The sequence below is a fragment of the Rosa rugosa genome, chromosome 5, assembly GCF_958449725.1.
Source record: "Rosa rugosa chromosome 5, drRosRugo1.1, whole genome shotgun sequence".
NCBI classification, from domain to species: Eukaryota; Viridiplantae; Streptophyta; class Magnoliopsida; order Rosales; family Rosaceae; genus Rosa; species Rosa rugosa.
The window spans coordinates 15,678,071-15,695,957 of NC_084824.1; the positions used below are offsets into that span (position 1 = coordinate 15,678,071).

The window sequence follows — 17,887 nt, forward strand, 5'->3', positions numbered from 1 at the left end:
TCTTATGAGCCTTGTTGAGATATATAAGATCACCTTAACATACAATTGATAAATGTACTTAATTGCTTCAGGGTTTAGGGTTGTAAGAGTAAGAGTGCCTGGTTATTGTCAAACTTTGAGGGACTTTGGCAAGAAACTTAACGAGCCTTCAAAAATACAATTCACTTTTCTTTAACAAAATAAAATGTTTTTACAAACATTCGTGGTGTTAGATGTGAATGTGAATGAGAAGACCTAGTTGGGCTTGGGTTCAAGTTTATAACTTGAACTTTGGGCTTCGATTCTAGAGAAAAATTTTCTTATCAATCTCCCCCTTGAGCTTCACTCAAATGACTCAATAGGTGAAGTGGTATTGCGTTTAGCAGTGTCTCTTTCTGATGACCCTACTGGGGCGGGTCACTGAGTAATATTGCTTTTTTTCATATCGAAGCTAGTTTGGGATTGCTGTGACTTAAAAAAAAAAAAAAAACTGCTGCTGCTGTGTTGTGAGAATAATAAACTATGAATTAAAACAGTTTCATGTTTGGTTAATAATACTTTTAAAAGTGTTGTCAGTACATAAAACAACTTGAGAGGGTGTTTTAATCGAAAGCAGTTTCTAAAAGTAACATTTGGGTTGCTTCTAAAATCTGCTTCCAGTGACCTATAATTTTTAATTAAAGCTGTTTTTTGTTTATTTACCAAACACAATGTAATTTAAAATTTTAGATAAAAGCTGATTTTTTTAAAAGCGAAGCAATCCCAAATGGGACCTAAAAATAATTGACCTCCTTCTACTCAAAAAAATGTCCTACTTATGCTCCCTTATCTTCTTCGTAGTTAAAGATTTATTCTTTATCTCAAGTAGTATGTTAATGTTATTTTATATATTTTGTTTTTACTTTAGAATATCGATAGATAGAGTTTATATTGTGAAATGCTCCGGTCCCGAAATTGAACCAAATCATTGTTATTGGCTGAATGAGATTACAATTATAACGTCCCAAAACAAAATCTTTTAAAGCAAAATCATGAATCATTGCTAACTTGAAAATCATAAGAAAAAGGATAAAATCAATTACAAATTCACTATTATACAAATTGTCTCAAGAACAGGAGCTGCCAATTTCCAAAAGCAAAACATGTACAATGGTTTCACAACTTTTTTTCCATTAACGGTACAAAAGTACACACTGTGCTAATAATGAGTTGCCATTGCACACCCGTTAATTATGTCTTGGCTCTCAAAGCCTAGGGCTGCCTAAGCCCGCTGCATTAATAATGGGTTGCCCTTGCACACCCGTTAGCTATGTCTTGGCAATCAAATCCTTGGGCTACCTAAGCCCGATATACTAATAATGGGTTGTCAGTGCACACCGGTTAACTATGTCTTGGCTATCAAAGCCTAAGGCTACCTAAGCCCGATGATCGTACCATTACTGTGATCACATCATAAAAACAAGAGACAAAATAAAAACAAGGATACCAAGTGTAGAGAAATTAGCATCATGACTCAAAGAAATCAACTCCAAGTGGACATCAACCAAAGATCAGGAACTACCAAATAATCTGCAAGTATAACAACTTTTGCCAGCCAATTTCTTTACTGAAATCAAACCACACTCAAAGACTCAAATTTCACCAATGACAAACTTAACCCAATTTAAGTAGTCCATCAAGTAGGCAAGCCAAGGCCAATGTTCAGGAATTCAAAACAAGAGACAAAATAAAAACAAGGATACCAATTTCGAAAAGAAACATAGAAGTCACAGTAGCAAAGAAATCAAATACTAAGAAGGAAACTAATACAATTGAACTAACCCAAACCAATTGACAAAACAATCAAATCAATAGTATGACTAACAAAGTATTAATAAAATAAAATGGTCCTGCATAAACAGCACACACAATTGAAAAACTGACATTTCAACAAATTGAAAGCCTAACCAAGTACGAAGTCACTCACACCAAATCCTAAACGGAACAAAAATAGAATTGAAACAAAGCTCAAGTATTTCTGCCCAATTCAACAGGAACATAATATCAAGAAAAGAAACACACTCCAGCAAATAGAAGCCACTCACCGAAAAGAAATCGAACCCAAAACTACTGTGAGATCCTGAATTTTGAAGTTGGTCAAATTTTATTTTTGAGCTTAGAAGTGGAAAGTAGAGGTCGCCACGAGTTCGCAGCATTTTTCGGTGAATTTTTCGGGTTTCCGAGCTATTTTTAAGGAATTTTTTAAGTTTGAATAGAAATTACAATAATTGGCGATGTGGCGCGTTGCTATTGGTGGATATGCATTACTTGGTGACCAAGGACAGCAACCCTACGTGTTGCAAGTGGGAATATGTATATCAGATGTTTGACATGTGGCAAATAATGAAGGAGAGATCAATCAGATCAAGAAATGTGGCACCCATGTGTTGAGATTTTAGAGATGCCTTGACAAGTGTCACTCATACAAATACCAAAATCATAAAACTGACCCATTATGTCGGTTTACCCGACAGCCTACCCGCTTCAGCTATTTTCCCCACAATTTTCGGAGTTTCTCTCTCCTACATTTCTCTCTTTCCATTTTCTCTCTCTAGGATTTGTTTTTGGCATAACTTTTGAACCGTAAGTCCGATCTAGGATCCGTTTTCGCCTACGGATTCGTCTTGACGAGCTCTTTCTATTGGTGGAAAGAAAATTCAGATTTGGTGAAACTATTTTTTGACGACCTAAGAGGCTTGATTTTATTTTGTATTGTCCACGATTATCGGAAATAAGGTATGGGGATCTTGGGGAAAATTTTATGATTGGATGTTGATTTTATGTGCTTCGTGTATATGTTATTCTTGTTAATATTATTTTTGAATGATTTATTTGATAGTATTTGAATTACATGTACTAAATGTACGTTGATCGATGTAAGTGCATGTTTTCATGGAGGTTGTTATTTATCAAGTGTAAAGGAGTTGGGGGAAAATTATGGTTATTTGGTGATTGTGGGAATTATCTTTTGTGTAGTTGAGTCTGAACATTGTAGGGATCAAGCTCAGGCGAGCCCGTGTGCACATTTAGGTTTAGAATATTGGCGGTATAATTGTCGATATATTTGGGTGATTTGGGCTTGGAGATCAATGTTTCGGACAAGATGACTAGCAAAAGGGGTTTGGGGGATTTGATTGAGTCAAGGGATTAATTTATATGTTTGGATATTCAAGTCACAGTTGCAAAACTGTAAAGTACACGGTATGGGACGTGTAGGCTTGCGTATTCTGGTATATGAATTAATGGGTATATAAATGGAGTTGGATTGCATCATTGTTTGATATGCATGTTATAATTGAAATATATGATGGTATTATCTTTGGTCAATTATCCATGAGGAAGTTTTATATCCCTACTGAGCCGCTGGTTGAGCTCACCCCTTAACAGATTTTGCAGGTATGGAATCAAGATACTAGAGCAAGAAGTTCTGATATGTATATAACGTCAAATGGGTTGTGAAATTTGTGTTTTCTTTATGTTTGTTTGGAATAAAGAATGAGTACTAGTGTACTATGTGATAAAGACTATGTAATATATGTTTCCGCTGGAATTTTGAGATCTTGTTGATAGTTGTTAGTCCACGATTTATTTTTATTTTTTTTGTCACATTTTGATTATAGAGATTTTAGTTCTATAATTAAGATGTGATTCACACCTTAACTCGAGATTAGAAAATTAGCTCGAGTCAGGGCGTGACAACTACGTTCTTGCATTTTAACTTCAAACAACTCTCCTCTCTCCTCTCTCATTCTCTCTCTCATTTCTGATCTCCTCTCCCTTAGAAAGCAACCCCTCCGGAATAAAAACTTATTCTTCTTCCCTCTTTCTATTTCTTCCTCTTTTCTTTCTTTCTTCTCTTCTCTCTATCATCCGTCTTTCCCGTCTCCTCCTCTCTTTCTTTCTGTCTTTTCTTTGTCATCTCCTCGTTCCTCTTTCTTTCTCCGTCTTTTCCTTTCTTTCTCGACCTCCCTCTATTCTCCTCTTTTTCGTCTCTTCGCCGACCCTTCTTTATGTTTTTTTTTCCTTTTTCTTTCCTCCTCTCGGCCACCAAAAACTGATTTCAAATAAAAACCCACACCCAAAACAACTTAAAATAAAAGAAATAAACTTAATCTAGACTATTGTTAAGAGAAGAGAGCTTGCTCTCTAAAACTGATTTTTTTTACCAATTTAACCTTTTATATATTAAAAAAACTATGAAATATAATTAATCAATAGGGATAATATAGTAAATTGTAAAATAGAAAACAAAAGAATAAAAAAAAATGTGGTAGTTGTAGGAGAAGTTTTTCCAATACCTTTAACTTCTCTCCACACACAAACATAGTGGATGAGCCCTGCTAGTATTTAATAATACTAGTATTTCTCCACACATGCTCTGCATGTGCAAGTTATTATTTGTTTTTCTTAGAAAATAAAAAAGAAAAGAATTAGTTATTGCAGAGAAAAGAAAATGAGAGAGAGAAAAGTAGGTTGTGGGTACTTTTTAAATTTTTTTTTTAATAAAATATATTTTGCAAATGTCTGAATTATCATTGTGATTTAATTAATTTTTAAAGTTTATTAATCTTCAAGGGTCAACTCTGTCAAAATTTTAGATTTTAGCTAACAAAGTCTCTTCTTTTAATAATAGTATAGATAAGTAATTGAAAAATTGAAAGACAAAACCAAGTAACTAGATAAAACAATGAGAAAATTTTACAAATAGTACCCGAAATAAAGTCCCGCTACTAGAATTTTGCTCTTAGACATCACGACAATTACATCGGTGAGGAATTCTTGCGATGTAAAAAATGTCATTAACATCGATTTCTCAAATTCCGATTTATATGCATATAATAGACATCATTTTTTACTGTTGACTGATGTCTATATTTTGATTCCAAAATTTTTGAAAACGCGGAAAGACTAAGTTAAAAAGGGGTCGTGACCACTTACCCAATTTTAACCAAAAAATTGCCCACTTGCTCCACTAAGAGTTTTTTGACCCCATTTACCCAATCTAACTTCTACTGACATAATTACCCTCCTTTTAATCTCTCTCTCTCTCTCCCCCCTCACCGATCTCTCTCTCTCTCTCTCTCTCTCTCTCTCTCTCTCTCTCTCTCTCACTGAATTCCGTCACGCTCGACGAATCCGGCGACCCAGACCGCAACGACTTCTCTCTCTCTCTCTCACTGATGCTCAACCCAGGCCTCCGGCGACCTAGTCTTCTGACGAATCAGATCGTCGAACTTCCAGTGCCACTGGAGCATCTCCACTGGTTGTACATGTCCAGGTCCATCGGGTTGTCAGAGACCCGAACCGTCGGGACAAACTGCTCCTCCTCGCCGGGCACTTCGGGTGCTATCGTCGTTCTCCTCCTCGCCGTGGACGACGTCGATCCGCGTCAGAGCTTTCTCCAATGACCAGTCGAAAGAGGTCGTCAAGCTTCTGGAGAAGCAGTCGACGTGCACCGCCGATGAGCTCCACCATCAACCTCGTCCCAAATCCAATCAATTCTGGAGCTTCAAGGTCCGGCCATTTGCACCTGCAATTTCACAGTTCTGGCCGGCCGATCAGACAGCAAATAGTGCGCCGGTGCCTCCGTCCCTTGTCCTTCAGATCCGGTGCCCAGAGCAATTTCTGGGTGCCAGAAGCATTTTTTTTTTTTTTGTACATTGTGAACCCCGAGAATGAGGAAGGAATTGCAATGTAACTGTGGGGTTTGTTTGATGGTCTACTGGGGGCAGTAGACACATTATTGGCCCCCAGTAGACTTCGATATGAGGGACAGGAATCACTATAGTGTGGTGTTTTGATAAGTTATATGTTGTTTTCTGTGTATTAAAGTCAAATTATCTGTGAATCCTACAAAAAGGTGCATTTTTGGTGGTCTATTGGGAGGCAGTAGAAACACTAGACTTTGTATTGGGGGGCAATAATATGATTACTGGGGGGCAGTAATATGATTATAAATTGATCAATTGTTCCTGTAGTGTATTCATTTTGGTTTTGGGAGTTCATACAATTCACTGGACGTCAATAATATGATTTTTGGGAGGCAATAATATGATTACTGGGGGGCAGTAATATGATTACTGGGGGGCAATAATAGCCGGATTCTGGAATCCGGTCACCGTTCGCCGGAGTCCGGTCACCGGTCGCCGGAGACCGCGCCGGCCACTGGTCACCGGAGCACAGCAAGGTGGAGGGTGACTTCTCTCTCTAAGTGAGAAAGAAGGAGAGGGTAAAAAAGTCTCAAAAAAAAAGAAAAAAGAATTAATTGGGTAAAGGGGAAATAATCCCTTAGAGTGTTTTGGGTAAATGGGGTTAAAAAACAGTTGGTGGAGCAAGTGGGCAATTTTTAGCCTAAAATTGGGTAAACGAGCATTTTCCCTAAAAACTTTGGTACACGCGGGAACAAAATTTTCTCACTTTACTTCACTCACTCTCTCTCGCCCTTCCCTGAAGAAAAATTTCTCTTCCTCGAAGCCCTATCCCTCTCCTCCTACTTTCCTTTCTGTTCAGCACCCAACCTCCGAACCGAATCGTCCTCTTCTTCCTTCTCCGCCTCAGACCAGAACCCGACCCTTCTCCGGCTCTTCCCCCAAACCCTATCCCTCTCTCTCCCCCGTCCTAATCGAACCAAAACCTTAAAGCCCCAGAAAACGAATTCGCAGAGATCTCTTTGTGGCTCATCTCTGAGGTGCAACCTGGCGTTGACTCATCAGATGAAGGCGAAGAATATGGTGGCCACGGTGAGCCCACCCCGGTGGTCGGAGATCGGTGACGGAGGAGAGAGTCCTCCAGATCCACTTTCTCTCTCCTCCCTCTCTCTTTCGTATGTGCTTTTCTCTCTTCCTAGCTTTATAAAGGGGGTCATTCGGCACCAAATTTTTATTCATTCTCTGAATCACTTCTTCTTCTTGTTCTTCACAGAGAAAAAGATTGAAAGGATTGATTTTGAATCAAAGAATTTAGGAATGGCTTCGAGAGTCGTTGATCAACAACGAGCCAGAGGTATTGCTTTCTGATTCTAATTGGGGGTTTTGTTGTTCTTGATGATTGTTCATCTGATTTGTGAAACGAAATGTTCATAACTGGGTGATTTTGATGAAAAGGCTTAATCTTTAGACTTTGTGTTTGTGTAATTGCATAAGCCATGTTTAGAAATCGTAGATTCTGATGGTTCTTGGTGGTTTTTTGGTTTAAATTTTGCAAGAAATTTTCTTATTTGGTTTCTGGGTGTGGATAGTTCTCCCCCAATATGATTAATTGAGGCTTACCCATGTTGAGAAATCGACTATTCTGATTATTCTTGGTGCCTTTTCGTTTGAAATTTGTATGAAATTTTCTGATTTGCCTTCTGGGTTTGGTTAACTTTTACCCAATATGATTAATTGAGGGGCTTAAGGTTTAGATCTAAAACGTTGTTCTGTTATGGGTATTTACCTTGATTGGTTTTAGAAAGTTTCAGAAAATGTTCACCAAAACCGATTGGAGGATCCCAAATGATGAAAAAATCATACCTTTTCAATCTTTTACTTTTTGCTTTCCACATTTGAACATCGAAATACATGTATTATGACATTGCTTTTGAAGCTCATAGCCTTTTTACGAAATGGTTGGCTGCTTTACCTCACAGCAATATCGTATTCTTCCTTACAGAGATTTCATCCGGGTCTGTGGGATTTTTGAGGTTGCATTTTGCAAAAGAAAAGGATGGGTATAGAGAAGATTTATTTAGTAATTATGACGAGGCTGTAGAGGATACACATAAGGCTCATCCGTTTTAAGTCTTACCAACATACATCATTACAACTCCATAAAAAATTCCAGATAATCTTTTACTTCAGATAACAAAGGTACAGAAAAGAGGGCCTTCATGATGCCTCTTTTAAATCTGGGCTTCTAGCCTTTGATATGTGAAAGATGCTTAAAATAGTTATACTTAAAAGACCTTTGATCAAGAAAAGTTGAACAAATTGGCGACTTCATTTATCTTGGGAGAGGGTAGAAATTTTAGAGAGCTGGCATTGTTATTGTTTTTATTGCTGTAATTTGTTTGTACATCTAGTGATACATTCATACCTTCCTCTCTATCTAATATAAATTTTATGAACTTAGATCCCTTGACCGTTGAGTACTTGGAGTTGCACCTCTTCTGGCTTTTTAGTTTTGTGAAGTATTATTATTCATCGCCTTACTCTGTGTTACAATAGCCTAGATCCCTTTTATGGTTCTGTTGATTTTGTTGTGTGGCCTTTTAGTATGATTAACGTCTTCTAAAATAGTCTTTTACAAAAGCGGTAGAGCTTCTGATTGTTGTTTCTATGTTGTTACCCCTTGGTTCTTTTATTGCAGAAGTGTCAGACAAAGTGGCCAGCAAGGGATTTTCAGTAGTAAGTTATTTGCCTGATATTCATCTTTACGGAAATTTTGTACTATCTTTATCTAAGAATGGGGGAAGGAAAAAATAGGATGGAATACTTAGAGGTTAGAACTCAGTGGCGTGTAATCTTAGTCACAATTGATCAAAATGTGAATTGGTTAATGCACAGAACGTTTAAGGGGGTTTCTCAGCATGGTCACAAAGGTAGTCTACTTTCTATGACCATAATAAAAAGCATGTTTACTATGAACATAGTATGACTGATTGATTAACTGTACCTTCTCTCGGTTTTGTTGGTCCTATAAAATTATGTTTTGATACATGATTTACTTAATGCATTCATGGCCAGGAAGACAAGGAGATACTCGAGAAGCAGATGCATGGCATGGCTGTAGTGATTGAGAAATTGGAAAGCAGTAGACAAAAAGCTTTTAATGGAGGTAGTCTTGGCAATTTATTTTTCTATTGGCATTTTTTTTTGTATTTATTTTCTACTGGCAATTTATTTTTCTATAGACTCCAATGGCATTTTTCTTTCTTTCTTTTGTATATATGCTGTTTCACAGCAAACTCACTTTTTGTAAATGGTGGCAGATTGATTCCCAATCTTTGGAGATTGAAAGGCTATTTGAGGAAAACTCTAATTTATCTAGTTCTCTTCAGGAGGCTATGAGTATAGCTCTGCACTGGGAGAATCAGGTACTTTTGGTGGCTTAATTGATGAGAATTGACATAATATAGCTTATGTTCAAGGAACTCTACTATTGCCTATCAGTGCATCTATCAATTAATTATTTTACTTATATTTTTTTGTAGTATTATTTGGCGGTTTAGTTTCCCATTAACTAGGTTGAAAAAATTGTCAGTTGTGCATGAAAATAGGTGATATTGTTTAAGCTGACACTTTTGCTGGAATAGTAGTGAATCCATCTAATCTGAGCTTGTAGTATGAAACAGCGTGTTGATGTGGAATAATTAATGCTAAATGCAGAGTCTTCTGTTCCGGGAGTAGAAATCAGTTTTATATACGTGCTCATCTATTTTGTTTTGCTTATTGCCCCTAATGTAAACTTGCAGGTGAAAGACTATCTTAAGCAAAATGAAGCGCTCCGAGGAATCTTAGATTAGATAAGTTAAGAATTGACCAGGCCAATGGGTTGCTCGACTCCCATCATAATTTCTCTAACAAAACTGGTTTAGCTGAATATACACCTGAAGTTCTCTCTATCAAGGTTAGTATGTTGGTTTAGTGTCACATTTGATCATCAATGGAGTTCTCTTGAACTTTCTATTCTATATGGATGTTGGGTTGTTAAGAGGTATAGAAACAGCAAGTGCAGTATAACGACTTGTAGAATAATCATAAGAAGTTATCTAGGAAAATGATAATCCAATTAGTTTTTCACTTTGTTATTTCTTAGGCTGATATTGCTGATAAGGTGTAGCATCGGGGTTGCATTTTCTTTGTAGGATCAACTTGCAAAAGAACAGAGCAAAGCAGAGGCATTATCAGCTGTTGTATATGAAGAAGTTTAGAAGACTTCAATCTTGTTCTTTTCTTTTGTTGTTGTATATGGAGAAGTTTAGGCCATACGTCCCCTTCTCCCTACTCTTTGTACTCTTTTTATCAATAGTATTAATGAGAATTTTCTTTTGCTTACCACTGGTATTCTCATTGTGAAACTTCTCTAGCAAAGAAACTGATTTAGTAATCACTTCTAAAATAGAAATTGAAGCAAAAAGAACGAAAACATAACAATTTGAAATAACAAACTGATGTTATAAATGACAAAGGACATCAGTTCTATCTATAAAACATATGTCTAATACTGATATATAAATCAATTTCTTATGTAAAACGATGTCATAGTAGGAAACAAAATCAGTTTTGTATAAATAAAACGATGTCTAGAGTCATTTTATACATCGGGAGCTTATAAGAAACTGATGTCTAGAGTCATTTTTAACATTGGCTAAAAATCGATGTCTGGGATTTCCCGATCTTTAACATCACCCACTAAGACATCGGTACATTTTTTTTTAACATCGGTTTCTGGCCGATGTTAAAGGCAAAAATTCTAGTAGTGTCCATTCATCATTTTCATACCTCAAACTTGAAAACTATCACATTAGTACCTTAACTTTAAAACTCGACATAATTTTCATGCCCTCCGTCTGTAACGGTGTTAACTCTTTTGCCACGTGACTTTTTTCCATGGGCAATTCCGTCTCTTTCTTTAATCCACTTTTTATTTTTATTTTTTTGCTACAATCTCATCTCCACCAAGAGCATACTTTCTCTTTCTTCACACTACACAAGCAGCTTCTGGGTTTTTGAGGAGACAAGACGCAGAGATGAAGGTGAGAAGAGAGAAATTAATTATGAGGTGATCTCCTATGACGCTTGACTTATGAACATAATCCGGTGACACCGCCGCCTCTAGTGATTTCGCCAACCTTTGATTAGCAAAGCCCAGTGAGTGATTAGTTTGATTACAGATCAATCCCGCTGGTATCTTCAATCTCCAGTCTCACAGGTGTTCGTCGTTGAGGGAGTACATGAGTTCAACCATAAAATATCAGATCAAGAAAGAGAATAGTCTTGATTGCAATCTAATTCCATAGTCCATACCTCTTGTTTGGATCCAAAATGAGCATTTTAGCCTGACAAGGCGTGTCTTGGAGAAATTGGGCCAATGTCAGTGACTCAAGCTATATATTGTCGACAATTTCGAAATATATTATTTAGAGGCTAAATAAAGCCTACCTGCATAATTATGGAAAGAAATGGAAATGATGGAAGCATGGAAATGAAAAGTCAACTTTAGCATATTTTCCTACTTCGGCTAGGAGAAACCGAGCTAAACAAGGAAGGAAGGGCGGCAGACTAACCAAACGAAATCCAAATGAGCTAAAACTTTCCAGATTAATTATAGACATCCCAACGATAATTTCTTATGAAGAGTGCCAGAGCTAGTTTTGAGTGGAAAGCCTTCAAACAATCAGTCCAATTTTCTACAGAAGCAAAACTGGAAAACTGGACCTGTACGTAAGGAGTCCAGCAGTGTTTCCGACCCAACCACATGGAATTAAGCTCTGAAATTTCACAAAAATGATCTGCACTCATTATGGATCATTTGATATGAAGAAGTCGAAGACCCATTCTGATTTCTTGGTGGAGATATAACTGAAGGAATAAAGGAGCAGAAAGTGACTCAAACCTAACAAATTTCATTAGTGTTTAAGTGCTTAAACCTAACAATTCCATTAGTGTTTAAGTGCTCAAACCTAACCCATCATGATTTGTTTAAGGCCAACCACTATGGCTTGGTAGCCTATAAATAGAGGCTACAACAAGTAACAATTCACAACACAATTCATCAAAGAATCTCTATGATCATCCAAGCCTCTCTAGAGCAATCCCTCTCAGAGCAAACCCTCTCTTTCTCTTACCGGTGATCACACTCCAGTCCTAGTCTTCTCAAGAGCTGACTGTCAGTGCCACCAAACCCTCTGTCAACATGCTTTGGTCCTAGTCTCCTCGGGAGCCGACTGTAGTACAGCGACCACAACGGTTACGGAACCAGCCAAGCAAGGGTAACGCCCTCGCAAACCAGTTAAGCTAAAGTCACGCTTTAGCAAGTTCTCCCCACTTCCCAGTGATTTTCGCTCTGCTCGATCTATGACGTCGAGTATTGATTGTGATATTGAAGAAACTCAGCAAAAGTCCTCACCACGAGGCACAAAGGACCCCTGCGACGAGGTTGGTGCTCTCCTCGTCTACAATCGCTTGAAAGAAGTTAGGTCAAGGGACATCCCCGACGACTGCACCCGAACGGTGCTGGCACGCCCGCGAGCAGAAAAGAGACTGTTGACCAGCTGCAACAAAATTGGAGCCAAACACCACTCTCCGAATTCATTAAATATGTGGCTTTGAATCCAAATCTTGTTTGCCGAGTTCATGAAAGATGGATGACTTATTATGAAGATTATATATGTATGGCTTGTGAGATCTGTTTCTTTGATTTGAATTACTATTTTGCTGTTTGGGTTTTTGGTAGATGGGGAGAGAGAGAGAGAGAGAGGAACAAAACAAAAAAAATTCTTTAGAAGAGAACAAAAAAAATTATAGCAAGGAAGAGACGAAATTGCCCTTGAAATAACTTACGTGGCATAGGGTTGACGCCGTTATAACCGGAGAGTATGAAAATTGTGTCAGATTTAAATGTTGAGGTACCAATGTGATAGTTTTTGAATATGATGTACCAAAATGATGAATGGTCTTTACTTTGGGTACTATTTGTAAAATTTTCTCTAAAACAATAGCACCTAAATAAGTAAAAGAAATAAACCTTTAACATGGCTTGTAAAAATGTAAACCCAAACACAAAAGAAAAGATATTTAAATTGGATACGGGATATCACATATTGTATTTGAATATAATAATATTTGAATATTTGTTCTATTTTTTAAGTGTTTTCTGTTGTGAGTGCAATTTACACTCCCAAAATTCATCAAAAATAATATTTACGGAACATGTATATACATTGTGATATGAGAAAAATTTCACACATTGCTAATTACATCATACTTAATACACCATCTATCAAATTTTTTATTTTATCATTTTACCAAAAACACAACCCTAAACTTCCTAAACCATCCTCATTCACAATACACATACCTAATCACTAAATACACATCCTTTCTTTTTATATATACCATCTTGACTTGAAAAAAAATAAAATAAACCCTCAATAAGAACAAATAGATTATATGGGTTATTAGATGGCTTATGAACAGAGAATTAATATAATGAGAGGCGAACACAACGCAATTTTCATTATGAATTATTATTATTATTATTTTGGTTGGGTGACAACCATCCAAGGTTAGAAGATGGATTGTCATTTGCATTCTTGTCAAAAAAGAATTATGCTCGTTTTTTTTTTAGATGTAAAACTGGAGTCGGTTCCAGAAGTTGGAGCTTAATTAGCCCGTGGCATAATCCCTTCTGTTTAGATGGTGTTTCACCATATATAGAGAACAAGGTGGACCCGACATCACTACATTGACCTTCATTGTTATTTGGAGTCCTGTTGATAATGGAATTGCAACAAAACAGTCTGATGATTGCCTTGGGAATGCTCACATCAGTTATCCAGTTAGCAGATAATATATATATATATATATATATATATTTTTTTTTTCACTTATTCTTTGTTCATAATTTTGATCGTTTTCGAGTAAAAACATGTAGCAAGGTGTTTTATGATCTATAGAATTGTTAATCTTACTATCAGGAATGAAATTTTTTGATCTGTTGATTAATTTTCACTAGCCCTATGAGTTTTTTTTTATATATGTTAACTGTTTCTAACTAGGGTACTAAGGTTGCATCTTCATTCACGTAGAGGGGAACAAAACTTTAAATGGGGATAGTATATTCCAACTTTGTTACTTTATTTTTGATACAAATGTCTCTTTTGATCTAGTGTTGGGTGTATGAAAAAATGAATGTGTATTTAGCATTTAGAGATGTGTGAATAAAATTTCTCTTGTGATATAAACCCTAGTCTCGTAATAATTTTTTTTTTTGAAATAAAGGGCTGGTGCGGCTGCCCTCAAGCCTTGATTAATGAAACTGTCGAATACAAGGGGGGGACATTGAGCCTAAACCCCTGATTACAATAAGCATCTAGAGTATTTTCCGAAATAATATCAGAAATCTCTACAGGAAACCTGTATTCTAACAAGCACCAACTAGTCTCGTAATAATAGCATTACCAAGGTGAGTCATTTACAGATCACTGAGCCATTCAGTGGCGGAACTGTGTAGTGGGCTACTTGGGCTATAGCCCAATCGAGATTTGGGCTGAAAATGCCTTAAGTATAGGTATATTTGCTCTTACCCTTAAGCCCATAGGAAAAAAAAAAAATTTACTCAGTGTCTCGATGACCTGCTGAGTGCAGACTGAGCCCTAGCCTCGTTCTCAATCTTCACTCCTCAGTTATCCATCTCCTCAGTGCTTCGCTCGACTTCGTCCTTCAGACTTCAGTGCTTCGCTCCTCAAGACCTAAACAAGCCTTCATTCTGACGGATCCTCAGTCCTCAGTCTCTCTCTCTCTCAAGTCTCATCTGAAATTTCGCAAATCCACTTCGTTCAACTCAGTACAGCCACTGTACAGGTAAGAATTCTTCAAACAAGCAGTCAAATTTCATGAATTTCATATTAAAATTGATGGGTTTTGCTTGAAATTGAGTATCTTAGTATCTTACCTCTGTGTTTTGGCTTGAAATTGAGGAGCTCAGCCGGCAGCTGCTCAAGAAGACAAGCAGATCGGACTATCGGGGACTCGGAGTCCGTACTTCGGAGGTCGACGGGGTTACTCGGTGAGTCGGTGTCTTGGAAATTGGAATGGTGACTGCTTTCAGATTTCAGACTGCGTCTGTGAGTCTTCCTTTGGAAATTGGAATGAAAATATGAAATTGCTTTGCTGTTTGATTATGTTTATGTGGCTTGTTGAGTTGTTTTGAGTCTTAATTGTTTGAAAGAGTCAAAACTCAGAAGATAGAAATGTCGAATTGTGGAATTGATACATAATATATATATATATACTCATGAAAAACTAATACCGCAGCATATGATTTGTATGGGATTTTAAAACTGAAGTGCTTCTAACATATGCATGCTTGATGCTTCAAGTGTTTTAAACCATAAAATTGGTGATTTGTGAGTAATAATCGTGACTTAATTATCAGTCATACATTATACATATTATTCTGTTGTTTTGCATATTATTCTAATATTGATACATATATAATATTATAGGTATTGATTTAAATGACGGATCACCGAAAACCCAAGCGATACAAAAATCTTTTGTCATGGTTTACAAATGATACTCCATCAAGTGGTAGTGGGAGTGAGATTAGGAGTGAGAGTGGGAGTAGAAATGTGACGTCGAATTCTGTGAACGATGTACCTCTAAACTCTTCTCCATCTATTCTAGAAGAATGTCATAATGAAAGAATTGAGAGAGAATAAATTTTTGATGTTACATATCTTGAGCGTGATCTAGGATTACGACGTCCAATATGTAAGTATCCTTTGAATGATCGTGACAGTATTCGAAGAGCTTATGTGGTCTTAGGGCCATATCAACCTCACTTAAGTAGTTATCCATCTTCTTTTGATGGAGGTCAAGGTCGAAAATTTAATTACAAATGGTTCAAAGAGTGGCATTGGCTTGAGTATTCCATAGAGTTGGACAGAGCATATTGCTTCCCTTGTTTTCTGTTTGATAGTTATCCTTCCCACCATCCGACATTCACTGAGTCTGGGTTTCAAGGTTGGAAGAATATTATGTCAAAACAATCTGGTCTAGTTAATCACATGGGAGCCATAAATTCTCCACATAGTATTGCCATGCACAAGTGGGAGTCACTAAGAAACCCATCTAAGCATATTGAAAGAGTAATTAGCACACAATCAGCACAAGAACTAGCAAATAACCGACTCCGGCTTATTACTTCTATAGAGAGTGTGAGGTTGTTGGCACACCAAGGATGTGCTTTTAGAGGTCATGATGAATCGGTCGTATCATACAATGCTGGCAATTTCACTGCAGTTGTGAATTCCTTTGGAAGAATGAATATAGAAGTTCACAAAGTCTTACAAAATGCTCCTGGGAATGCCAAGTATACTTCTCCACTTATTCAAAAGCAAATTGCAAATATTCTTGGTAACAAAGTTAGAACTAAGATTCGGGAGGAAGTGGGAGATGCCAAGTTTTGCATCCTTGTTGATGAAGCGGTTGATGTATCTAATAGGGAACAAATGGCTATCATTCTTCGATTTGTTGATTGTGATGGATTTATTAGAGAACGGTTTTTCAAAGTTATTAGTGTTGCGGACACTTGTTCTCAAACTCTAAAAGATGAGATTTCAAAGTCCTTGCTCAATATGATCTTCAAGTAGAAAATATGCGTGGCCAAGGATATGATGGTGCTAGTAATATGCGGGGTGAATTTAATGGTTTACAAGCTTTGTTTCGTCAAGAGTGTCCATATGCATATTATGTGCATTGCTTTGCTCATCGGTTACAATTGACTTTAAATGCTGCAGCTAAAGGGGTGCATGATATTTGGGAGTTCTTTTCAACTCTAAATTTGATTGTAAATTTTGTTGATTCTTCTGCAAAACGACATTCAGCATTAAGAGCTATAAGAGAAGAAGAAATTGCAGATTTAGTAGCTGCAGGTGCACTTCAGACAGATAGAGGGGCTAATCAGACTTGCACTTTGCAACGGGCAGGGGCTACTCGTTGGGGTTCACATCTTCGCTCTATTTCAAGTTTGATTAAATTATTTGGAGCTACCAAAACAACTCTTGCAGATTTGGTTGGTAATGGACCAAATAAAGTACAAGGAGAAGCGAAGAGTGTAGGTAAGGCTATGAAGCGTTTTGATTTTGTGTTTTGCTTGATTTTGATGCATGATGTCATGAGGATTACTGACTTTCTTTGTCAGGCATTGCAAAAAAAAGCCATAGACATCTTGAATGCTCTAAATTTTCTTTCAATAACAAAATCAAAACTTCAAGATATAAGAGAAGATGGTTGGGATGATTTGATTATGAAGGTTGAATCATTTTGTTGTGAGCATGATATTAGTATGCCGGATATGTCTACTCCTTACAAGAAAGCTACAAGGGCTTGTGAACAAGTTATTACAAATGAGCATTATTATCGGGTCAATATACTAAATGTTGTGATAGACTTTCAGTTGGCAGAGCTGGATAGTAGATTTACAGATAATTCATTGGAGCTCCTTGTTCTTAGTGCTACATTTGATCCACGTGATAATTTTCGATCATTCAAATCTGAAGATGTTTGCAATCTTGCTTTGAAGTTTTATCCTCAAGAGTTTACATCATATGATATGCTTGCTCTAGATATGGAGTGTGGGTTTTTTGTAACAGATATTCATAAGGATCCAAGATTTGCCAAGACAACTTCTGTGTCTGATTTATGTAGGCGGTTAGTTGAATCTAGAAAGTCATCATTCTTTCCTATGATTTATAGGTTGATTTGTCTTGTGTTGACTCTGCCAGTTTCTACAGCAACAACAGAGAGAGCATTTTCATCTATGAATATCATAAAAAACAAACTTCGAAATAAGATTGAAGATGAGTTTCTTGATGACTTGATGATTCTTTACATTGAAAAGGAGTTCGCCGATATTATTGATAATGATTCTGTGATTGCTGAGTTTGAAGTGAGTGGGCCTCGGAGAGTACGATTCAGTTAGTTGTGGATTTATACTTGTAACTTTTAATTTATGGGGTTTTGGTTTTATGTCCCCCCCACCATTGTATGTTTTGAATGAAAAAATAAAGGTGTGAGGATGAGCCTCCCACTGTGTTCCAAACCTCAAAAATATAGAAGTTCGCAAAATTTTTTATGTACTAAAAATTAGCCTAACCCATTTT

General features: G+C 36.9%; 1 protein-coding gene and 1 long non-coding RNA gene across 5 annotated transcripts; both read left to right on the top strand.

The window, feature by feature from the left end:
* The first annotated feature begins 6,440 nt into the window (after positions 1–6,440).
* Positions 6,441–10,052, top strand: LOC133707977 (uncharacterized). 4 transcript variants are annotated; one of them, XR_009845474.1, is made up of 7 exons: positions 6,441–6,841; positions 6,940–7,020; positions 8,365–8,402; positions 8,742–8,832; positions 8,987–9,091; positions 9,470–9,624; positions 9,814–10,052. It is a non-coding gene; the product is annotated as an uncharacterized LOC133707977 (long non-coding RNA). The 4 variants fall into 4 exon arrangements; XR_009845473.1 differs by having other exon boundaries at positions 9,863–10,052; XR_009845475.1 differs by having other exon boundaries at positions 8,365–8,596; positions 9,470–10,052.
* Positions 10,053–16,380: 6,328 nt separating this feature from the next.
* LOC133711262 (uncharacterized) lies at positions 16,381–17,706 on the top strand. Its single transcript, XM_062137412.1, has one exon. The coding sequence runs from the start codon at positions 16,381–16,383 to the stop codon at positions 17,704–17,706; it is 1,326 nt and encodes a 441-aa protein (XP_061993396.1).
* Positions 17,707–17,887: the final 181 nt, after the last annotated feature.

Bases quoted from the DNA above. Each gene is read 5' to 3' on its own strand.
- LOC133711262 (XM_062137412.1), top strand. From the start codon at position 16,381: ATGCGTGGCCAAGGATATGATGGTGCTAGTAATATGCGGGGTGAATTT.